The 25,061-nt window shown below is 39.0% G+C and overlaps 2 protein-coding genes across 3 annotated transcripts; one reads left to right on the top strand and one right to left on the bottom strand.

Moving 5' to 3' along the window:
• The first annotated feature begins 106 nt into the window (after positions 1-106).
• smarcd1 (SWI/SNF related, matrix associated, actin dependent regulator of chromatin, subfamily d, member 1) lies at positions 107-24,020 on the top strand. The gene is made up of 13 exons (XM_038293191.1): positions 107-292; positions 11,195-11,373; positions 11,886-11,928; positions 12,518-12,640; positions 14,161-14,283; positions 14,406-14,522; positions 14,652-14,753; positions 14,884-15,045; positions 15,539-15,636; positions 16,724-16,859; positions 19,646-19,768; positions 21,112-21,213; positions 22,613-24,020. The coding sequence occupies exons 1-13, from the start codon at positions 107-109 to the stop codon at positions 22,664-22,666; spliced, it is 1,548 nt and encodes a 515-aa protein (XP_038149119.1). The 3' UTR covers positions 22,667-24,020.
• On the bottom strand, positions 1,416-2,900 carry LOC119788648 (zinc finger BED domain-containing protein 4-like). 2 transcript variants are annotated; one of them, XM_038293192.1, is made up of 3 exons: positions 2,326-2,900; positions 2,010-2,084; positions 1,416-1,883 (listed from the first exon to the last, which is right to left on the bottom strand). In XM_038293192.1, exons 1-2 carry the CDS (start codon positions 2,838-2,840, stop codon positions 2,012-2,014), a joined length of 588 nt encoding a protein of 195 aa, XP_038149120.1. In that variant the 5' UTR covers positions 2,841-2,900; the 3' UTR covers positions 1,416-1,883; positions 2,010-2,011. The 2 variants fall into 2 exon arrangements, with proteins under 2 accessions (XP_038149120.1, XP_038149121.1); XM_038293193.1 differs by lacking the exon at positions 1,416-1,883 and having other exon boundaries at positions 2,009-2,084.
• Positions 24,021-25,061: the final 1,041 nt, after the last annotated feature.

Here is a 25,061-nt window from a genome sequence, read left to right as displayed (position 1 = left end):
AAACAGCAGGTGTCGCTGTATTCGGGTAAACACGTCACGAAGTTAGGAGGTCTCGTTCTCGCGGTATCTGAGCTCCAGCACCCCGGCGGCTATATTCTGGGAGGAGATGGCGGCCAGAGGGGGGTTTCAGTCAGCACCGTCTGCTGGTGGTGGTGGAGCAATGGGACCTGGGCCACCGGTACCGGGTGCAGCGCCAGGTATGGGACCCGGGACTCCCTCTGGAAGAATGGGACCGACGTCAGGCGCACAGAACCACATGTACCGCTCTCCGATGCCCGGGCCTGGGTACCCGGTAAGTTATCGCTCCATCAGTCCGCTAGAACAAAGCCGCTCACCGCTGCTTTGTCACTAAGTGGCTAACGTTAGACTCCGACATAGTGGGCTGCAAAGTTCCCTCTAACTGAAAGACGTAACCAAGCGAGAAGTTGGTTAATTGCCAGACTTTAAGTCGCAGTCAGAGCTTTCAGTTTGAATTTGTTCTCCCTGCAGTTCGCTAACATTAAAGTTAGCTTAGTCCCAGTTTAGCTTAGCATGCTAACGCTGCTAACTGTCTCGGTCCCTTTTTTTCATTCTCGCCCGGTATATTTGGCACAACGAAGTTTTCCAAGTAGTTTAAAAGGCATGTGTTTTGTAGTAGCATTTTGTTTTTAAACATTTTGCATTGATGAGATTCAGCTTTTGTGCTAAACCTATATAGGTTATTATGCTCAGACTGGTTTTGTTTAAAAAGCTTTTGCTAACAGACCCCAAAAGTTCGCGCGAGGATCAAACTAGCATTGAATAAAAAGTCCAAAACTTTCAGTTTTTGATTGAACTACTGTGACATTTGAGATGCTCTCTTGTTCATTTTTTAAAAACGTGGGGAGTTCAGTTTTAGGGAGCCGTGGACAGTGTTGGGAAAGTTCTCTTTCTACGTGAACTAGTTCAAAGTTCAGTTCACACATTTTAAAATGAACTAGTTCAGTTCATAGTTCATAATTCAAAAAAATGAACTAGTTCAGTTCTTTCTTTTTTTTTTCATATATTGCTCAATTACACCATAGCCTACTGTAGAACCACAGACGGCAATTACTTTATCAGTTGTAACTCTGAAACTGTGCGTCAGATTTCATCTTCATATCCAGTTTTGAATCCTTATCCAACCAGGGTTTACATTAGCATTGAGGGGACAGCATTTCCCCATTGTTGCTTTAACGCTTTGTTGCTGTCCATTCACTTCACACTTGTAGCAGCTGCAGCTTTCACTCCTACAGTACATTCTCAAAAACATCAGGAAAAATGTGCTGCTTGAATGGTATTTTTTATGAGGAATTATTAAAAGAAAAACAGGAAAGTAGTCTTTAAGGTGCAAATGTTTTTTTAATATCTTTAAAAAGGAATACTGGAATCCTGGAAAATTATACCAGGCAGGTTTAACAAACAAGTTACAAAAATAGTAAAACCCTCAAGAACATTTAACTAACAAAAACTGAGGGACCAGGCTGAGGTAGGAATTAAAGGTTGAACTTGAAAGTGCAATATTCAAAGTGCAAAACATTTAAACATTATCAAGCCACTTTTCAATTTTTTGGCCATTGAATAAGTAAAATAAAAAAAAAAAATAACTTAAAAGACTCAGAGTCTGGTTCCAAGGCCATGGACTGTGCTTCTACTTTCTGTCCAGTGAGTGAAAATAACTTATAACTTAACTGACTCATTCACTTAACTGAATGATTATCTGTCACTGGTTACAGTCCACATAAATAACTAAAATAATACTAATAAATGAAAAGTATGCAGGGCCAAGGACAGTGTTATTTTCTGTCCAGCCCAAAAATCCCTTATCTGAATGAAGATCCTCGGTCACAGTGGTCTCTCCCTGGTAGATCTGCTGTTTTTTCTTCCTGTAAACAAGATATGCCCTGTTATTTTCATGCAGTTCACCTCTGCACATCAATATAGTCATCTCCATTGGCAATACATTGTACTTCTACAGCCCAATAAACAGATCACAATAATATTTAATATACCTTCAAATCTTTTTGTTGGCATTCAAGATCAGCTGCTTCTCAAAGTTGGCATCTCCCAGGCGGTTTCTCCTCGGTCTGAATGAGATAACAAGAAATTTGAACATCATGATTATTATGGCAAAAATGGTAACACTTAATCTGTATTAAAGCAATTGTGAACTAACACAATCACTGACATAATTTGACCTAATTTGTATAGCCTATTAAAAACCTGAATTAGAATAATATCACCAAGAACTATTATTGAGGCTGGGTATTTACTGTGCTTATTACCAAAGAATACTAATTATGTAATATAATCACACTTTATTCTTACCTGAATATTAGACCACCGATGCTAAAGAGCCTCTCTACTGGAGCGCTTGAGGGCAGGGCAGTGTTGTGTTTTATGAACAGCCTTCTGAGCTTTGGAAACTGCATGAATTCATCAAACCCATCTGTGGTTGGAGCATCCAAATAGGTGTCCACTTCAGATTTTTTTAAAGCCTCAGGATTTTTGTTAAATCTGAAGAATGATGCTGCAGGATCTTTCTTGTCACTTTTACCACTGGACTGGGCTTGACCTGAGTCTCTTGCAGCTGAGTCATCAGAGTTGAGGGTTTGAAATTCTCTTTTCAGCATCAATCTGTACTGCTTACTTTTTTCCTCATCGTGGACCCAGTCTAGCTTGAATCTTGGCACCAGCATAGCAGAGAGTATGTGGTCCCTCTTCTCCAGAAGACCTGCCAGCCTTGTGCTCAGTGACTCCAAGATACTCTTTATGAGGGGTCGGCATGTAATGAGACCATCTGCTGCAGTGGGCTTTTTGCTCTCATCCAACAGGTCATTCATATCACATTGCAGCTGCACAATGGTTGGAGCCAGGTAGCCAAGAAAGATGTTTTTCTCTGCTTGGAGGGTGTTAAGTGCAAGTGCTAATGGCCTCATCACATCCACAAACTTGTGTATGAAGTTGACTTCCTGTGGAGAGAATCGGCGAAAGCCAAACTCATCACTCACAGTGTGCAAAATTAGCTCATCATGTAGGGGAGTGGCATCATTTTCAGGGGTTACCTCAGCCACATTCATTTCTACCTTGGAAGTTAGTATGCTATGCGAGATACTCGCTCCATGGCAAGAAATACTGAATTCCATCTTGTGTCATTTGGCACAACAAAGCCAATCCCAAGCTTTTCCTCCACAACATCAGAAGCCTTTGTACTACGCTTAACCAGGTTCCACAGAGCAGATGCTTTTGCAAAAACAGCCCTCGACATTGTTTTGTAGCGTTTTTCAGTTACTTTTTCCGAACCTTTGGCCACTAGATTCAAGGTGTGGGCCATGCACCTTCTGTGTGGGGGGAGAGAGGGATGATGCAGATCTGAGAGAGGCTCAGGCTCCATCTGCTCATCCTCATCTGAGCTTTCATTGGCAGCAGAAAAGGCTGATACTGGTTCACTGTCATCTTCACTTTCAGTTTCAACTGTCTCTGGCGCTTTAGCATCAATAACAATATCCATCCCAAAACAGTTGAACGCTTTGACAAAATTTGCAGCATTGTCTGTTACTGTACACACAACCTTGTTGTGGATTTTGAATTCTTTATTAACATCTGACAATAATCTTGCCAACACATCATGTGTATGTGCTCCTTTAATCCGACGAAATGCCATTGCTGCAGAGTGTCTCTTAGACACGTCAGTTTTGTTTAGCCAGTGGATAGTGATTCCCATAAATGCCTTGTTCACAGCTGACCAGCAATCTGCTGTTGTGCACACAGCATCGATCTCAGACAGTTCACTTTTAAGTTCAGATATTTTTTCTGTAAATTTTTTATTTAACAGTGTTTGTACTTGTTTTCTTGATGGCACCTGTCTGGATGGCTGCAACCCCTTAATTAAGTTTATAAACGCTGGGCTTTCCACTTTGCTCAAAGGCTGCAGGTCTCCAACAATAAACTGCACCACCAGGTTGTTCACCTGCGGCTGGGAGATGACAACGGAGCCGCTAGTGTACGCAGTTATTGGTATTTGGCTCGAGGATCTGTCCTGACTGTCTTTTGTTTTTTTAGCTGCTTGCACATACCTTGAGAGGCTAGCCGGGTGCTTTAGTTCTATATGCCGTTTCAGATTTGCTTTGGATGTTACCGAAGTACGGATTTTTCTACTGAAAGCCGGCGGGCAAAGTTTGCAGAGAAATGTTAGATTGTTTCCATCGTCCTCACCGACCAGCTGACCATAAAATTGTTTTAAACTATCATACTGCTGCTTTGTCGCATCCACGGTCGCCTGAGCCTCCATGCTTCTGTGGCTTGTACGCTGCATTTTGTTTTGATGACGCACGCGGCTAGCTGGTGTTGCCAGATTGGGTGTTTTCCCCGCTACATATTAAGGCCTGTTTACGGTGTGATTTAGCCGGGGTTTCGCCTGGGGGACTCTATAGAAATCTGGCAACCTATATAACGGAGTTGAACTGAGAGAGCGTGCCGTTCACAGACACCAGAATGAACGCGTTCACAATAACGTTCACCAGGCAATAATACAGTACGTTCAGTTCACGTTCGCCCAAAATATGAACGAGTTCATGAACTTTCGTTCAATGAACGCGTTCAGGCACAACACTGGCCGTGGAATAGTTGTTTTATTATAGTTTTCTTTAGACTGTGTGTTGGTCAGTAAAGTAAAGCAAACTCAGGCGATATCCTGAGAGGAATCTGCTATAATTATAACTTTAAATATGTGTTTTATAGGCCTAATCATAAAAGTTTGGTGATTTATTTTGATTATTTAAGTGACGTTTTCTGACCTGGATATATAAGATGTATATTAAATATAAATGTTGAAGTTCTTCATTGGAAAAACGTTCGCAGCCGTGTATGTTAAATTATATAGTTTTGCAGATACAAACAATGATAAATTATGAAAAACCAAAAAATACAAATCTGGAACTGTTTAGTTTGGGCGAATTTGAAACCCAAGAACAAAAAATATAGCAAAGTGATGGTTATAGAGTCTAGCAGCTGCTGAAAGGAAGCATCAGAGATAACACTCCTTTGAGCATTTGGGATGCAGAGGTCTGTCACTGAAGCTCTACAACAGCTTTATGCATGGGATTAAGTCAAGTTGAGCCACGAGCTTTGTGAAGGAAATATGTTAGTAGCTGGCATTTCCTCATATCTTTCAATAAAGGCCATATTATTTATCAACACTCTAAATTGAAAACAACCATTTGTCCTGCTGGGGAAGCTTCTAACTCATCCAGGTCATAGTCCTTCCAAAAAAAAAAACAATCCACTGGACTTTGTTTTCAGGTTTCCAGGAAGTTTTTTCAATTAAGAATGTCAGGAATAGCGTTGAGTTTGATGTTACAATGCAGCTATTGAGTTAATTCCTTCACATTATCATCAATAGGATCTCTTCTATGCAGCCAATCCAACACTTTAACCACGACCTTTGAGACACTTAGGCTACGTTCACACTGCAGGCTTTGATGCTCAATTCTTCTTTGTTTTTCTCTTTGCGTTGCCGTTCACATTTCCAAATATATGCAACTTGTATGTGATCTCCTTTGTGAACTACAGTCATACAACGTAAGTGTTTCGCACGCGCAGTAGAGGACACAATTACATCATAGGCCAGCGTGCTCTGTGTTTACGGAAGTAAACATGGATGGTAGTGCCGGAGCGATCTTTCCCAACCATGAACAAACAATCTTTTCAAGGTTAAACATAAATACTGCTCTCTGCATCATCGTCTGCCATGGTCATTGTTTTTCTTGCTGTTTGTTTGTTTACCTTTGTCGGGTATCAATGGCGTTTAGGTCAGGTGAATGCCACCTGGCCGTTCAGACTCGGGTTGCATTTGAAATGATCAGATTTGTATCAGATTCAGGACCACATAGCCAAGCTGCCTGGGTTGCATTGGGAAAAAAAAAATAGATCTGTGTGGTTCAGACAGCCATGAAAAGATCAGATCCAGGTTGCATATGGGCCAAAAAATCGGATTTGGGTCACTTCAGGCTGCTGTGTGAACGTAGCCTCAGATGGGTATTGGGGTATTGCAGTCTAACAAAAAAAGCCAAATGACCCCCATTCCAAATAGGCCGACCCCTTTATCTGTTCCAATTTTCATGTTTTCAAAACAAAAACAAGGTTTTGTTGGGCTACTGTATAAAACCTTGATCTCAGCACTATTCCTGACATTTTGAATGGAAAAAGCTTCCTGGATGGGAAGCGAAATGTCTTCAAACTTGCAAACCAAGTCGAGTGGATTTTTTTTATTTTTTTTTAATCCTTTGTCCTCTACCTGTTTTTCCCAAAACGTATATAATAGAATTTATTTTAGAGGTTTTGTTTTGCACAAAGTATTTAGATCAGGGGTTTCCATCTCCAGTCTTTTAGAACTGCCTAAACACAGCTGAATCAATATATTTGATATCAAGTTTGGTAGAGGTCTGATAACTAGATGCTCACTTGGTACAGGGTTAGCAGGTCAGGGAGGCCTCTGGCTGTGTCCTAACGTCCACCCTAACCCCTAAATCCCTCAATCACTATATAGACCGGGGATTATACAGTGGAATTTATAATGAACTCCACTAACTTACCATTCGGACAGATTGTTACTACTTTTCTCTCCCCATTGGTCACGTTGCTCCACTTCTGACAGGCAATGCCTGCGCCATATTTATTAGTCGCTGCTGTAGGGTATCGACAACCATAGGCGACACCGGGCTGCTGTAGGAGCAAATCCTATAATGCTTTGCGAGGAGAGATCTCTGCGCAAAGCGTTCCGTGATATATCTCCTCGTCTAGTCACAATGGATGATCAGTGCCTTTCAAGGTGCATTTTGGGAAAGTTCAAGCCCACTACTTTTTCATCCACTAGACATTCAGACACTTATCTAAAATGGCATAATCACACATAGTGCCCTGTATAGTGATTTGGGGCTGACATTCAGACAAGGCCTCTGTAACCTGACGGACAGCAGTTGGAGTACTGGAGTCTAAGACTCCTGGCATAAACAGTTTTCACATAGACAGTTCATATGCCTGCAGCCAATTCACCCTGTTGCTTTATTTTTAACCGATGTGTTGCCTTTTTTATTTGTAATCAAATCGTTAGCAACAAATTTACTGATAAGTATAGGTGCTGGTCATAAAATTAGAATATCATGAAAAAGTAGATTGATTTCAGTAATTCCATTTAAAAAGTGAAACTTGTATATTATATTCATACATTACATACAAACTCATATATTTCAGATGTTTATTTTGTTTAATTTTGATGATTACAAATGACAACAAATGAAAATCTCAAATTCATCATATCAGAAAATTAGAATATTGTGAAAAGGTTCAAAATTGATGGCCCCTGGTGCCACACTCTAATCAGCTAATTAACTCAAACCACCTGCAAAAGCCTTTAAATGGTCTTTCAGTCTAGTTCTATAGGCTACACAATCATGGGGAAGACTGCTGACTTGACAGTTGTCCAAAAGACGACCATCGACACCTTGCACAAGGAGGGCAAGACACAAAAGGTCATCGCTAAAGAGGCTGGCTGTTCACAGAGCTCAGTGTCCAAGCACATTAATAGAGAGGCGAAGGGAAGGAAAAGATGTGGTCGAAAAAAGTGTACAAGCAAGAGAGATAACCGCACCCTGGAGAGGATTGTGAAACAAAACCCATTCAAAAATGTGGGGGAGATTCACAAAGAGTGGACTGCAGCTGGAGTGAGTGCTTCAAGAACCACCACACACAGACGTATGAAAGACATGGGTTTCTGCTGTCTCATTCCTTGTGTCAAGCCACTCTTGAACCACAGACAGCGTCAGAAGCGTCTTGCCTGGGCTAAAGAGAAACAGGACTGGACTGCTGGTGAGTGGTCCAAAGTCATGTTCTCTGATGAAAGTAAATTTTGCATTTCCTTTGGAAATCAAGGTCCCAGAGTCTGCAGGAAAAGAAGAGAGGCACTTCATCCACGTTGCTTGAAGTCCAGTGTAAAGTTTCCACAGTCAGTGATGGTTTGGGGTGCCATGTCATCTGCTGGTGTTGGTCCATTGTGTTTTCTGAGGTCCAGGGTCAACGCAGCCACATACCAGGAAGTTTTAGAGCACTTCATGCTTCCTGCAGCTGACCAACTTTTTGGAGATGCAGATTTCATTTTCCAACAGGACTTGGCACCTGCACACAGTGCCAAAGCTACCAGTACCTGGTTGAAGGACCATGGTATCCCTGTTCTTAATTGGCCAGCAAACTCTCCTGACCTTAACCCCATAGAAAATCTATGGGGTATTGTGAAGAAGAAGATGCAATACACCAGACCCAACAATTCAGAAGAGCTAAAAGCCACTATTAGAGCAACCTGGGCTATCATAACACCTGAGCAGTGCCACAGACTGATCGACTCCATGCCACGCCGCATTGCTGCAGTAATACAGGCCAAAGGAGGCCCAACTAAATACTGAGTGCTGTACATGCTCATACTTTTCATGTTCATACTTTTCAGTTGGCCAACATTTCTATAAATCCTTTGTTTTTATTGGTCTTCAGTAATATTCTAATTTTCTGATATGATGAATTTGAGATTTTCATTTGTTATTTGTAATCATCAAAATTAAACAAAATAAACATCTGAAATATATGAGTTTGTATGTAATGTATGAATATAATATACAAGTTTCACTTTTTAAATGGAATTACTGAAATCAATCTACTTTTTCATGATATTCTAATTTTATGACCAGCACCTGTATGTTTTCTCAATACTATTTTAAACAGATAACCAGTAGATGTTTATTATTTACTTTATATTCAAAACAAAAATGCTGAAACAAAATGTTCCAGTGGCAGGTTTTTGTTGAAGAATGGCCGAAATGAAACACCTTACTGATGGTTGATCAATGTACTGATTATACAAACTTAACTATAATTAAATGACTTAAGTATTTATTTTTTTTAGAGATAAACGTAAATAAATATGGAAATATATGATTAATTGAAAAAAAAAAGTTTTAGTTGGTAAAAAAAAAAGGCTATAGTAAAATGATCACTCAATGTATGGCAGAACTTCAAAATATGTAAGTCATCTTTTCAAAAGCTCAACTGTGCAATAGAATAGATGGCTTATTTTCTCTCATCATATTACCTTTATGAGAGTCTGTTTAAAAGTAAATTAATAGGAAGCATGTTTTTATCTATAAACTGGTAATACACATGTTGCCTGTTTGTGTAGTACAAGTGATTTGTTATAAATCAACAGTTGTTTTGTTTTATTTTATTTTTTTCTAGATGTGCCCAACATGTTCTTCTTGTACAGCGTTTCAAATCTTCCCCTCTCGATATCTTGGCTTCTATTTTATAGGTTTGTTTCGTTCCAAGGGGCTGTGATAGTGTTGGGGCTTGTCGTCCAAAGCAATATTGCTGCTTGATACGGTGAAAATAGCCATGATTGAAAAGATAAATCCGTTATCACAGGTTTGCAGAGGCTACAGCGTATAAGAGTACTGCCAGTGTGCAGCACAATTCAGAGAAAAAGATGCTGGGTCTTTTTTTTTTTTCTCCACTGTCCTTGGCTGCTTTCACTCACACAGGCAGACTTTCACAACACAGTCAAAAAAAAAAAAGATTTCTTGTTCTGAATGCTGCACATCCCTAGTTGTTCTCAGGCAAGGTCATACTGATGCACAGCGTAAAAAGCACTAAATGAAAGCCACAAATTCTCCCCCTGCCTACTTATACAAGTTGTGTGGAAAAGGCAGAGCCTGTATTGTTGAGGTCGGTCTTTTTTTTCCTCCCAGCAAGGCTTGAGGAAGGTGTGTTTTAAACTGTTCCGTTTGTTGGATGTGCTGCTGGGGGAAAAAGCTGCAATCAGTGGCTCGTGGTTTATCTACTCCCCTCGCCTGCTCTCATGCAGTCAAATACAAGAAGTCGTCTGTTTGAGTTTCTAGCACATGGCTTGGTGAGTGAACTGAGGTTTCTACTCTATATTTGCCTGTCAGCCAGGCATGAAAAGAATTTGATCGTCTGCAGAAACGGATATACATCAAATTATATCTTCTTATTAATGGTGGTTCTTCATTTTGAGTTTATTTTTTTCTGTTAATTGAACTCAAATATAATTTTAACCGTGAATGCATTTTTTAGATGTCAACATCTTTGCAGTAATGTTGGGAGCGACGCAGGGCTTTGATTGTTGAAATATGCTGTTACTCACTTCATTACACGAGTCATTCGTTTAAAGGGAATTAATTTTGAAGTTTGATTGAATTTGGTCCTCAAATATTAAGCTTCTAGGCAATAATGTTTTATATATTGATTGAAATTTGCAGGATATTTACTTTCTATGTGGGGCGTTGAGATTGTAGGTCCTTTTATTTTGATATTCTAACATTACAGTGTAGAGAATCCACATCATCAAGATGCTGCAGCTGGAGCTAAAAAGGTGAAGTATTTTTGTAACTGGTTGTTTAAATGCCAGTTTTTCTGTTTTATAACTCCAAATTTTAAACCTTTTAAATATTTTTCATTGACGTGGAGGATAAAAAAGTAGATTTTCCGCAGAGCTAGATGGTGGCATTAGGCTTATGTTATTCTGTGTGCAAAAACCTTACCATAAAGAGAGATAGTTTAGTTTATTTTATTTTGAAGTTTGCTTTTCTCTTTTGCGTTTTGCTATTAGCTGCAGAAAATGGTTCATTGTGTTTGATGGGAAGTATTTTTTTAGGACAGCAAAATACACCTATTGGTTTGACTAAAGTTAGCAATTTTGGCTTTAATTTTCAGTCTATGCTGCAGTGGTTTGTGGCGATTCTTGCTCCTTGTATTACTAGCCTGACTATAGGTCAGTAAATGTGGTTAAAAAAACCTGGTTAAACTAGTTAATCAGGTTAAACACCTCTCAGTGTTTAGATATTCTGAAATCTTTTGAGAGCCAATTTAGATTTGACCAAATGAGAATAAGCACTTTGTTTATTTTTCGTCTGCGCTGGCATGATTATATATATATATATATATATATATATATATATATATATATATATATACATATATATACATATATATATACACACACACACACATATATATATATATACACACACACACAACAGTTATTGATGTTGACAAACTGCAAACCTTCTTTGCAATCATTATTTGAGGTCTTTAGGCAGTTTTTGAAATTGAATTACATTTTTTGCTCTCCCTGCAGAGACCAGGCATGCCTCCATCCAGCCGTATGACCCCGCAGGGCCCCGCCATGGGCCCACCGGGGTACGGCGGCAGCCCCGTGTCTCGCCCTGGGATGCCCGGCGTCATGGACCCGTCTCGAAAGAGACCGGCCCCTCAGCAGATTCAGCAGGTTCAGCAACAGCAGAACCGTAACCAGCAGTGAGTAGCTCGTCCCATGTCAGCTCTGTAGGAAAGATATTTATATATATATAGAATTGAATTGGAGATTTAATTGGGTTCATTAAAGCATTACACTCTTAAAAGTGTGCAGAAGCAAAAGTAAAATTAGAAAAGTGTAACAAAGAAGCAGATGTACATTCAATCACTTTTTCTAACAACGGCTGATAATCCTTTTCCATCAGACAGACACACCCTGTTAATGAAAGAGGTGTCAAATATGAAACACAGAATGGAGGTCTGTCTGAAACTAGATCTAAACGGAAGTTAAAAGACAGAAAACTCTTCCTCAAAGTTTGTAGAAACGTCCAATTTGGAGGTGTTGGACTTTTAAAGGGTCCAGTTACACTGCTCTTTAGTTTGGGGTACTTGTGTTTATGTGACCCACACAGATACCAAATGTTAAAAAAGTATTTTCTGAGGCTTTATGATCAGAGATGTTTCATTCAGACTGGATTGTACTTTTTAAGTCATCATCTTCTCTTTTTTTGCAGCACAAAGAAGAAGAAGATGGCTGATAAAATTCTACCTCAAAGGGTGAGTATTCAACTGCTGTTGATGAGGAATTTAATACATCTGGAAAGATGAACCAAATCTTTACTTTCTGTGCATGTTTGTAAAAGAGGATATTATTGGTCTGTTTCATTCTTTATATTCTAACAAATTATTCACTCCTTTTGAATTATGGGAGAAGGTATATTCTTTTTTTTTTATTGACATCTATCTTTAGTTGGGACATTAAATGTTTGATGAAACAACAAAAAAAAAAAAGCTCCAGATTTTTTTTTTTTTTATTATTTCCAAAATGGAGTTACAATTGTCTTATTGAAGTATTTGTAACTTTTTTTTTTTTGTAATGCCTATTTTGGTTCTTTAGAGCAAATTCATGTCTTCTCTCAGCCTTTTAAATGTTGTTTGTTTACCAGTAGTGATAGATTTTGAGATGTAGTTATTCATATTGAAATTAAAGGGTTAGAGAGAGAAGTCCAATTGATTACAGCACATTTGTAAACAATCATCACTTTAAGCCTGCGTATGATCTGATTACGTTTTGGTATTTGTTCTGTTAACTTCTTGTAACATGTTCTTTTGGTGCTCTTGCTTATTTTTGCGTGTTTGGTCTCAGATACGAGAACTCGTCCCAGAGTCTCAAGCTTACATGGATCTTCTGGCTTTTGAGAGGAAGCTGGATCAGACCATCATGCGCAAAAGGCTCGACATCCAGGAGGCCCTTAAAAGGCCCATAAAGGTATTTTCTGTTTATATTTACTAAGATCTCTAATGATCTAAGCTAGTTGTCGGCAACCCAAACTGCTCAAAGAGCCATGTTGGACCAAAAAAAAACAAAAATAAACCTGTCTGGAGCCGCAAAAATGTAAACGTCTTATATAAGCCTTGTTTGGCAGCAAAGGCTCTACGTATTCAACCACAAAAAAAGGACTATGTAGGGTTCATCCTGAAACAAATGTCACATAGCAGCATGAGGTGAGGGAAGAGCAGTGAACGCTCTCACCACGCACCACTTTGCCGCCCTTCACCACACGGTTTATGTTTTGTTGCATCGATGAAATAAAATAAACACGATAAAGGAATCTTTCTATGGTGGACATGTTTCTTTTGGGAGGAATTGAAGAACTGAGTAGGAACTGACATTCATCAGAGCAGAGCTCTCTAACCCAGAGATCCCACATCTTCAGTCACCATCGTTCCTTGGTGATATTTATATTTTGAGGATTTGGGAAAAAACTTGGAAAAAAAATCAAATACCTGCATCAGAGCGCTACCTGTTTTATCTGGATGGTTTTTTGTGCTTGAAACAGAACTAGCAGCAGTAGTGGAGTTTGGAGATGCAATCCACTTCTCAAATCTATATTTGCTCTACTCTAATTTATCCAGAAGTTCTTCAATCGCATTCTTTCTCCCACTCACAACTTTGTGATCGGCTGCATATTTAGCCTTCCCTGGAAATGCCTTTCCAAATTACTATTTTTATTATTTGACATATTCTCGTGCCAAAGCAAAAATGCAGGCAATCCTTCCTCATTGATAATGAAAAATAAATGATTTGGTCCATTCTTCTTTGAATCCTCTGTTCTCATCAGGTATCTCTTTTTTTTCCTCTTTGGGATCCATAGCCCAAGACAAACCCACCGCTTTCTTCTTCTGGCGCTGCGAAGCGCTGAGACATGTGTTGCAGGCTTTGACCACTGATCTCTATGGCTATGACGCATACTTTCTTTGAAATAAACGTTTACATATATTGTTTAAATGTATTTATTATACCAATGTTTACAGCATTGGAAAACATAATGAGGTTCTGTCTGACCTCCTGCATACCATATTAAAATAAACAAACCAAAACAATCAACTTTTTATACATTTTTGAAAAAGCTCAAGGGAGCCCCAAGGGGGGCGCTAAAGAGCCGCATGCAGCTTGCCAACCCCTGATCTAAACGCTTTAATCTCTTGATAATCTACATGCTGCTTTGACTCAGTCAGCTAATGGTTTCACTTAATGATTGTGATCATTCCTGCTAATGGAGGCAGGTTTTATTATGATCTTCTGGTGGAAGCAGGTTTGACGCCAGTACCATTATAAAGCTGTCAAACCTGCCTTAGAGACGTAAACACTCAGCGACCTATTTTTCTTTCTCTGTTTTCTGCTGATCATTGAAAGGATTTAGCTTTAAATGAAGATGAATCTTAATTTGTTGAAACTAGAAAATAGGTTTGCAGACATAAAGTTAACGTCTGGTTGGTTCTTTACAGCAAAAGAGGAAGCTCCGGATTTTTATATCCAACACCTTCAACCCTGCAAAGCCGGATGCTGAGGACGGAGAGGGCACAGTTGCATCATGGGAGCTACGAGTTGAAGGGCGGCTATTGGAAGATGTACGTCGTTGTACCATCATGCTTACATCACACTTTGATTGTAGCTTAATACTGGCACCAGTTCGAGGATGTAAAGGATTAATATGTGAATTATTATTCTTATTATTTCGTCCTGCCTGCAGACTGCTGTGTCCAAATATGAAGCTACCAAGCAGAAAAGAAAGTTCTCCTCCTTTTTCAAATCTCTTGTGATTGAATTGGACAAAGATCTGTATGGACCAGACAACCACCTCGTTGAAGTAAGAAAGTTTCTTTCATTTATTGAATCCTCCATTAATATTTCTTTAGATTTTTTTATGATTTTTAAAACATCTTTAGTAATTTTACTAAATACACGATGTGTATAAATCTTCCGTTTATTATCTCAGTGGCACAGGACTCCAACCACCCAGGAGACGGATGGTTTCCAGGTGAAGAGGCCCGGCGATGTGGGAGTTCGATGCACCGTCCTGCTCATGCTTGACTACCAGGTAAACTTTAGGAATGTGGTTATGCTTTTATAGGTGTTTTAAGTTTAATAATCTACTCCTCGGAAGCTTTGGTGTATTTAACAGATGCCATGTTCCTTTTACTGTACATGACTTTTCATCGTTGTTTCAGCCCCCTCAGTTCAAGCTGGACCCCCGACTGGCCCGCATGTTGGGCATCCACACTCAGACCAGACCTGTCATCATTCAGGCCTTGTGGCAGTACGTCAAAACACACAAACTTCAAGATCCACATGAGCGCGAGTTCATTAACTGCGACAAATACCTCCAGCAAGTAAGTAGATAGTTTTACGCAAGTAATCTGCTTTTAATGTTTCCATTAAGACCTTTATTCATGATCAGCATAAAGTACAGCAGGTCGACTGTCTCAGTGGCTCTGGTCCATTTCTCCTCCTTGTTTACAGGGTGTCTCTCCTTCAGTGTCCTTGTATGGCTGTAGCTCTAGTCTGTCTGTCTGGTTTTCCTGGAATGTGTCCCGAACTTCTTTGCCAAAATAAAGGGGGCTGCAAAATTTTCATTTAATATTTTCATGTAAAAGAAAATTGTTTTGATCAACTTTTGTTGCAACTAAATGATATAATTTCAAGAAAAAAATTAAACACTAAGAATGGTTGACATGATTAAAAAATTTTCCTTATTTGAGGAAAAAACTTGAAGATTATTATTGAAGTAAACAGATATTTGCTTCAAACTTTTGTTCCACTAAACAGTTTCTATGATCTTAGAAGTAATACAATAACTGAAGTTTTTTTTTTTTTTCTCTTCAGATTTTTGAAACTCAGAGGATGAAGTTTTCTGAAATCCCACAGCGCTTGCATGCTCTGCTGATGCCTCCAGAACCAATCATCATCAACCATGTGATCAGGTATGTAGAGCTGCACTTAAACTACCACTAAAAAATTCTGGGCTGGTTTCCCTGCTGCTGTTTGTTTTAAATGTGAGATTATGAGTCAAACAAACAAATATTCCTCCTCTGTTTCTCCTTTGTCTAAAACTAAAATATTTCACAGCAGTTAAAATAGGGGGGTTAAAAAATTCCTGTGTTTTCAAAAAGAAATACAAGTTAAATCTGTTCGATAAATTGTCTGGAAGGGTTGGTTACACTATGTAAAACAACACAGACCTAACTTTTTATGAGCTTCATGTGAGCCCTTGGAGGTAAGATATTCAGTGAAATAAGCAACAAACCATAGCATATATATATATATATATATTCACTGAAAAAAAATAAATATATACATATATATATAAAAATATAATTTTTTTTTATCTTTTGTCAGGTCTCAGTTTGACTGTATATATATGTAACTTTTACAGTTTATACTGTGGAAAAGGTAATAAAGTACAAATTAAGAAAACAGCCTGTTTGCGTTTACCCCAAGTTTATACTAAATAAATCGAAGAATTTATGATCTGCCACCTTTTGTATTCCTCTCCATGATATTAGGATAAATTTCCCATATTACTGTGAAATGATGCGATCCTGATTATCGTTTGTATTTCAGCTCCATTTCCCTCTTTTCTTTTCCTCATCATTTGAAGTCTCCATATTGCTGCATGAACTCTAGCTTCTCTCACTAACATCTGTATAAGCTTTGGCCATAGAGGGCTCTCTGTGTGAGTCCATCCATCTGGCATAATGCATCATTGGCATGCTGGGCATGAATGCACGGCCCTTGAAATATAATAGCTGACCAAATGTTACATCCAAACACCGGTTAGGGTTTGGTGTAGGTATTGATGTCACTTTGACAACATTGATTCATTTTATTGTGCAGGTAAAGGGATGCTTTGTGAGGTTATTCCATTTTTTTTTAAACCCGCCTTGAAGCAAAGTTATAAATAATAGTGAAAGAAAATCTGAATTAAGTTCTGGTTGGAGATTGTGAAGCTCAAACACTTGTTAGAATGTGCTGTTTTACATGCTGTCTAACCCTGATGCTGTTTATCAGCGTGGATCCCAACGATCAGAAGAAGACTGCTTGCTACGACATTGATGTGGAGGTGGATGACACGCTGAAGACCCAGATGAACTCATTCCTGCTCTCCACAGCCAGTCAGCAGGAAATTGCAGGATTGGATAACAAGGTACAGACCTTAACCAAGCCGTATAACCGCTTTGTAGGGAAATTTTTCATTTTTTTCTCTTTGGGTATTTTCAAGAGGAAAAAATTGTCACTTGTGTGAATAGTGCGTCCTGAAGGATTTAAGTGTTTTATATATTTTTTGAAAAGACGGCCTCAGAAAACATCTAGAGTGTTGGAGCGTTTTTAGAAAAGATCAGACTGAGCGTCTGTTTTCAAGGCAGCTTTTCATTTTTCTTTGTGAGAAGTTATATTCTCCAAGGCTGATTTTAGTTCATTTGTTTCAAAGTAGAAACGAAGTGTAACTTTATTTTTCTCCAGTCTAAAATGTCTTTAGCTTTACTGTCAGTTCTGTAAGAGTTTATAAAGCTTTCCTGCTGAGACCAGTTCTATCCATAGTTGCATGTTCATTTTGCTGCCTGCGTATTACTCCTCCTGCTCGCGGTCATTACCTTGACGCCGAGGCCTGTAATCACACTGATAAAGCTCAAAGCTGTCCCGCTGAAGGGCATCCCTCTGTTTAGGCTTTGTTCTGGCAGAGTTTAATCATTTAAAATGTACAGAAAACTCTTCCAGGGCATCACCGCTGATTTGTACAGTTATCTGGAGTTTGGTGAGGATTTCTGATATATGCTCGGTTCCTTTGGGGCTCAGAAGACAGGCGGCTCTCAGCTCAGTCATTCAGACTTTTCTTTGTATTTGAAGCGTGTTTTAACAGCCTTCCCGAGACGTTTAGCTTTATATCTGCTGACATTTTCCCCTTACCAACTCTGATCCAGGAAATAAACCTGAGAAACATTCAGTCCTGTAATCAATGTCACACTAAAGTTTATACCAGATTTGTTCGTTTTACTGAACAGCAACAATTTCTTTTTTTAATTTAAAGTCTTAAGCTTAAATGCAAACATGCATCCCAGATGGTAGTAACAACCACTCGTCAGAGAGGGGTCCACTGACCTATTTGAAGCCGGACATACACTGTGCGATTTTTTTTTTTTTTCATTCGTTGCTGGCAGCAACAGCTCACGATGTATGTTCTCGTACTGTGCAGCACAAAGCTCCGATGCGATCTACCTGCTCAGGCTGTACGTCTAAAAACCTCGTCAGACTGAGCTCCGCAGTGAGATGGCGCTACTCAGACTTGTCGATCCGGAGGCATAACGAGTAGAAAAGGAATATGAAGCTGACTATAGTGAAACGTGCTGCCTTGGCAATTTGTGCAATTTTGTGGCTGAAAGCTCTAAAAAGAAAAGGCGGCGATGTATTTGGACAAAGACATTAGGGGTGGAACGGTTCACAAAATCCACGGTTCGGTTCACAGTTTCATGGTCACAGTGTTCGGTTCGGTATAAGTTGATTGTTAGGAAAATCTATTATGTCTTCTATAGTATAACACATGTTGCACAATGCTTTTTTTTTTTTTTATTATTAAGTCAACAAACATTTACATGAAAAAATACACTCAGAGAAGATAGCAAAGGTGAACATGAACAGATAAAGATCAATTACAATAAAAAAAAAACAAAGAAGTAAAACAACTAACAGGGGATTTATCTCAGCAAACATTTAAAACGAACATAGACAGAGCCATAGAAATAATAAAAACAAAACGGTCAATGCATTTAAAATAGCAGATGTTTGGAGAAATCAAGTCTCAATTTTTTGGCATAATTGTCATTTTTTATCTTCTTAAGAAAAGAAAAATAGATTTTAAAGTCATTCATAAACCAATGAAAGGAAGGTTTAGAATTTCTCCATTTAGCACAGTGGATATGATATTTACCCAACAGCAGGAGGACATTAATAGTATAAGAAACAGGCTGGGGAAGATGGTCCACATCCATAAAAAATGACATAATTTAGTGCAAAAGGGGTTTTGCACAATGCTTGCACACTGTTGCACTTTTATCCATGACTTTCTTTCCGCCGTCATCGTAGGTCACTCTAAATGCAAAGCGCTCCCATACAGCAGACCTATAAAGTGCTGCTGGCGTGTCTTCCAACTCCTGTTCTTTCCCACTCGCCATACCCACACAATTCTCTACAACAACTGATTTTTTTCTGCTACACCCGGCTACGATGCTTCGCTTCTTCTTCTTGTTTACTACTGGTGGTTGGCTTTGGTCGCAGTACCGCCACCTTCTGCTCTGGAGTGTAAACGCTTCGCCTATGAGAAAAAGGAGCAGCGCATGAACCGAACGCAACACACACGAATTGAACCGAACGGTTTGGACGGTTTTCATAAACCGTTCCATCCCTGAAAGACATGGCTAAGCAAACGTGGCTACTGCGGTCTGTCAATTTTACAGAAAGAACTCGCACTCCCGCCATGCTTCTGTGTTTACATCTGAGAGGAAGAAGAATCCTCGTTTGCGCACTGAGCGATTTTTCCCACGACAGTCGACTAATAATCAAACATGTTTGATTTTCTCTCATGATTTCTGATCGGGAGTTGGTTGTGAGAGGCTAATCACCTCTCGTTACCCCCTGTACACTACACGACTCAGAATCCGGCTGAAAGTCGGCCTGATCGAAAGTGTCTTGCAAGTCTGGAAAATCGACCCGAAAAGGGCAAAAAAATCACACAGTGTAAGCCCGGTTTAAAGCTCTGGAAAAGGCCAGCACATTTTCAGAGAACATTTTAGATTATTTATTTTTTTTTACTGATTAAATTAGCTCATCTCGTTAGATAATCATTGCTCCTGATTGGCTGTTTGATTGGCTCTGCTAAATATGTACCTTTATGATTACTCCAAAGTGATGAACACTCTACTGTCGAATTCCTCTCAGATCCATGAAACTATTGAGACCATCAACCAGCTGAAAACCCAGAGGGAGTTCATGTTGAGTTTTGCCAGGGATCCTCAGGGCTTCATCAACGACTGGCTTCAGTCCCAGTGCAGAGACTTCAAGGTGAGTTAGTCTGCTGTGACCTCAGACTGCCTCTCTTATCTCTGCTCCAATGTTACAGCAAATAGTTTGTAATTTTAGCTGCAGAAATCCTCTCTCAGCACTCTTGGGTTATTTTCCACAGAGGACATGACGTATGATTGAATTCTTAGAAATATTTCTCACATCTGACGCTTCGACTGTAGATATTGGTCATAATGTCAGTTTTTCAGATGAGCCCAGGCTGAGTAAGCCCTTCTGTGCGATTCAGAGTGAATTCCCTTAGGGTTAAAAAAGATGAAAGCGCAGCACTGCCCCTCCGCACAAAGAATGCATCACAGAAGTAGAGTGGCATGACTCATCTTTCTCACAAATTACTGCTGTTTTTGTTTTTCTTAGATCAGTCTCTGTTTTTATTGGTCCTCAGATGTGATTTATTTCTCTGTTTCTATATGTGACACCCCAAAACCTCCCAAGTTCATGAAGGAGCTTCTAGAGGCCAGACACAATTTAAAATCACAATTACTTGGATTACAGTGTCGTAGTCCGGTTATTAACTTTCTGGTTTTCATATCTCCTGATATTTACAGGATCTTTTTGGTGCAGCAGAGTTCAGGATGTCTGCATAGTTTTAGATGAGGAGCTGGCGTAGCATGGCTTCTCATTCATAATTCGCTCTGAGCTGATTTGTTCCTGCTTCGCATATTCAATCGATAGAAATAATCAAATTATCTCTAGATTTTTAGCTCATTATCTGTATGAGCTGGTTGCAATCAGACACTGAATCTTGGTGTTAATCACGTGTGAAGGGGCTGAAATCTCTGCTGCTCTAAAGGGTATTGATTGTAGCTTCACTTAAAAGAGCTTATTATGTTTGTTCTCAGGTGAAACACCGTTACCTGCTTCATGCTAGTGTTTTTACATCCTACTTGCGTAAATCAAGGTACTCTATTTTAAGAAAGTAAAAGCATCGATGTGTGTTTGTTTAGTTGGGAAATAAAGATAAGTTATCTTGAAGCAGGGGAGCACTGATGCATGAAATGGAAAAAGCCTTAAAAAGTCGTCCTTTTAAATAATAATGTGTATTTATATTAAGTTATTTGTATGGGTCGCTATTACAGAAAGGTATGATTGTAACACAGGAGGGCGGTTCTAAATGAAAATTATCTAAAACACATCCGTGGAAGCCTGCTGGTCTTCTGACCGGGTGATCCACCTCTCAACTTCTGTTGTTTGTTGAGATAAATCTTCAAATTTCAACAAATCTGGTCCTGGTTTGCTCTGCTGTCTCGTCTTATTCATGCTTTTAACAACCACAGTTCCTGTTATATCAGAGTCCGGATCAGTAACGGTTTTCTCATCTACAGACCATGACTGATGTTGTGGGAAACCCAGAAGAAGAGCGGAGAGCAGAGTTCTACTATCAGCCGTGGGCTCAGGAGGCAGTGTGTCGCTACTTCTACTCCAAGGTATCGTTTAGTTTTGCTGGGTTTTTTTTCTTGTAACCCCATTCCACGTATTTTTTCTCTCTATTTTTTCTACCCCAAAAGACTTGAAGGAGTACTTCTTACGTTTTACTGTTGAAATGTTGGGGCTTCATCCACTAACAGAGTGGAACTGTGTGTTTTTTTTTTTTTTTTTGTCGTAAATATTTCCCTCATTACCCTATTACATTATTTTAATTCTTCTTTTTATGTATATCACTTTTGTTTACCCTGTTAAAATGTGCTATAGAAATAAAATTGATAGATAAGTGGTTAGTAACAGCCTTGTTAAGTGTATGCTCCTGAAAGTAGTTGTGTAATTGTATCTATATGTGCTCAAGTTAAGAGTAACATCCAGAAACCCAAATGCTACGTTCACACCACAAGCAGCAAGGGCAGCAAAAACGTGTACGCTTCTTCATTTTTTATGTTTGTACAAGTTTAGTTCTGACGCTGCTCTAGTTGCGCGGTCGTAAAGTGGGTCTGAGGCGCGTCGGGCGGAGCTACTCTATCCTTTCCTTGCTTGTGGCAATGGCAGCTATATTTGCTGTGATCAGTGGGTAAAATGCAGTTTATATATGTATTTCAGTCAGAAAGTCCAACTGAAAACTAAATCAGTGCAGTCAGTTCATCCAGGTTACCATCCTGCCTTCAAATATTATTTCGCTGTCGGAGCTGCTCAGACCCCCACTTACCGGCGATGCTCTGTCACTAGGAATCCCATTCAACAGCAGCCTATGGCCGGGTCGCCTCTTGGTGGTTTGCCACGGCGACTGCAAGGCGTTTTTCATGTACGTGATCAAAGCTGCAGGCACCAGGATAATAAAAGCAAACATGTTTTGCTGGCAGATTTCAATATTTTAAGTTAATTTAGGCGTTAAAAAACTGTTACAGAGGAGTGATCATAGTGATCTGTATCATTAGCTCCAGCAGCTGCTGCGTTTGCAGCGTGTCAGATGCTCGGACGCTCACGATGAGTGATGTTTTGCTGCGCCTTGATGCGTGTCAACCATTGACTTTGCATGTAAACTAGCTGCTCCTGCTGCCTCTGCTGCTTTAGGTCTGAACGTAGCATAAGAGTTGAATGAAATGACATCATTAAAGTATTTTGAGAACATATTGCTGCTGATCAGTTGCTGTTTTTTTCTTTCATCTAAGGCGTCTCAGTGTGATTAGTGACCTGTGTGATCTTCTGCTAACATGAAAAATGTTCAACTTGATCATTTATATTGCAATATATCCTGCAGCTTCAATACTGATTATTATATTCTCTGAAGACTGAATGTCAGCCTGTTTTTCATTTAGTCTCTGATCCATTTTTTCTGATCTTTTTATTGTGAACGTCTCCTGATGATTATTTTGTCTCAATGAAAACATGTTTCAGGTCCAGCAGCGGCGACAGGAGCTGGAGCAGGCGCTTGGAATCAGGAACACTTGAAGAGGTTTTTCCTGCAGAATCAAACCGTGAGGATGAAGATGAGCTGAGATGTCCAGTTGGAGTTGATTAATGTGTGCGCTAGGTGCGAACTGAAGTCCCTGTATTTTTCACCAAAACTTTGCGAGAATGGATATGAAATGACTTTACTGTTAAATAGGATGTCACTTTTTCTGTTTCTTCACGCAGTTTAACAGAAATTATGTTGGATTCCGTTTTAGTTATATTTTTTTCATATCACATTTCTTTCTGCTGCTTAGTTAGTTTAAACACATTCCTTTTATTTTAGTACGCTGACACAAATACAGAGAGATGTCAGATTGTCCTTGAAAATGTTAAATGTAAGCTTTCCCTGAAACAACAACAAATGTTGAGCCTGCTGTTGCTCTTTTGTTCTATTGTGTTGAGACTAAAGTGACATTTTGCGCTCCTAACCGGCCTTCAGGTGCTCGCCCGTGGAGGTAAATATTGATTGTGATCGTGTTTGTGATCAGTTGGGCTTCTTTGCTGCATATTTACTGTTTGTGCCACTTGGATTTAGCTGTCGGTTTGTTTCGACAGCCCCACACTCTGTATGCGGGGTTGTTTTCAGCTCAGTGAGTCGTGGCAGAACATACACTGTTGCAGCACAGTGGTTATTTTTTTTTCTTAATGTTTCCATTTGATATGAAGTTTAGTCCTTTTTTTGTTTCTATTAGTGATCCTTGTTTTAACTAAATATGTATTACATCCATATTTGTCTTGTTAGGTAGTAAAGGTAATCATCAAAGTAGCTAGTACTGGTACCTCTAGTCTATATAGTTTTGTAAATACTGAGCAAAAATAAAAACTTCAGATGGATTAGAAGTTAACCTCTATCTTTTTCTTAAGTTTTTGTCTACTGATTGTTGCCACAGTATTTATATTGATTGGAAATGCTGTCAGTGCAGTGATTTGGTTCCTCATTGGGTGCTCACATGTAATGATCCACCTTTCTGTGAAGCATCTTGTTTTAAGAATGGCCGCCATTTAAATTGGGGTAAATTCAAACTTCTGCCTTATAAAGTTATCCATATTTTATTCAAGTTAAGAGAGATCATGGCGGAGGGTGATGAGAAGCAGTTAGCTGCTGCTTCCTACAGGCGACCTTCTGGTCATTTTTCCGTCTCCCGCAGGTTAAGAATTTTGACCAATGGGTTTTATTAACTCGAAGAATACACTAACGTGGGTTTGGGGTTGTGTGAGAGTTGGAGAACCTCTGAGATGTAAAACACTGAATGGACTGATGTAGACTTATGTGAATCTGCAGACTTTTTCTCATGGACCAAACCTATTTTCTGTATGCCCCTATGTTATAATAAATGATATGTAAAAAGTCGGTGTCTCTCCTCTTTTTAAACAAACCGTATCCATGTGGGTCAAGTTGAGATTGCAATTAAAGATTTTCTAACTATTGGTATTTTTATTTGCTCCTTATATTTGATTTTATTTCTCATCAATTCGATTATCTTTGGAATAGTTCTAGATTTAATGATGGAAGAAAATTTTAATTAGATCATATAGAAAATAAAACTGAAACCAATTTATTGGCATGTTTTAATGTCTTTAAGTAGTCAGAAGTTGTTTTCCTACGTTATAAAAAACAGCACCTGAGACGGTTGCTCTAGAACTGAACTGCAGCCTCTAATAAATCACTTGGATAATGCAAACAGTTTTAACATGGCTCTTCTGCTTAAGAGGATCTGGTCATGGAAAGAAAAACAGTAAAACTTCTAAGATGAATAAAAATGGGTCGAATAAGTCGGAAAAAAAATAGTACCTCAAAGTTTTAAGTGTTGAAGTTAAAACCTTTAGTGTAGCTGCTGTTTTATTCTTTCCCTGTCCAGTTTTCAGACCTGGTTTAGGCCAGCATGTTGGTTATTTCAGGCTTAAGAAGGAGCCAGTCGGGAAAACGAACAGGCCTAAACACTCCAACAGGGATCTAAAGGAGGAATCATCCTTCAGCTGATGTATCGCATGTGGTCCTACTTTAATATGTCAAAGATCTGAGATGAGAGGTTTTTAAAAAAAATGCAAAAAATTTTTTATTAAATTACAGAAAGTAAAACAGATTTTGACTGTTATGATGAAATGATTAGTTTAAAGTAGGCCTGAAACAATTATTTAGCAAATTAACTAAACTGTTGATTTTTTTTTTTCTCTCCAAATAATCGATTATTAATCTGATAGCCAAAGGCTCTTGAAAGAAGACTTTTGCACATTTAAACCAGGTGAAACAAAAACTTCCACTGGAGGAGTTCTGGATAATACGGAAGAGGATTAGAGCCACAGGAAAAAAAATTTATTTCAATTTAGTATGGGAAAAAAGTCAGAATTCTGACTGACTTTTTCTCAGAATTCTGATTTTAATCTCAGAATT

Source organism: Cyprinodon tularosa, unplaced genomic scaffold (assembly GCF_016077235.1).
Source record: "Cyprinodon tularosa strain WSP-4 unplaced genomic scaffold, ASM1607723v1 ctg322, whole genome shotgun sequence".
Lineage (NCBI taxonomy): Eukaryota > Metazoa > Chordata > Actinopteri > Cyprinodontiformes > Cyprinodontidae > Cyprinodon > Cyprinodon tularosa.
The sequence above is the reverse complement of the archived record's forward strand: the minus strand, read 5'-3'. Positions and strand labels throughout refer to the sequence as shown.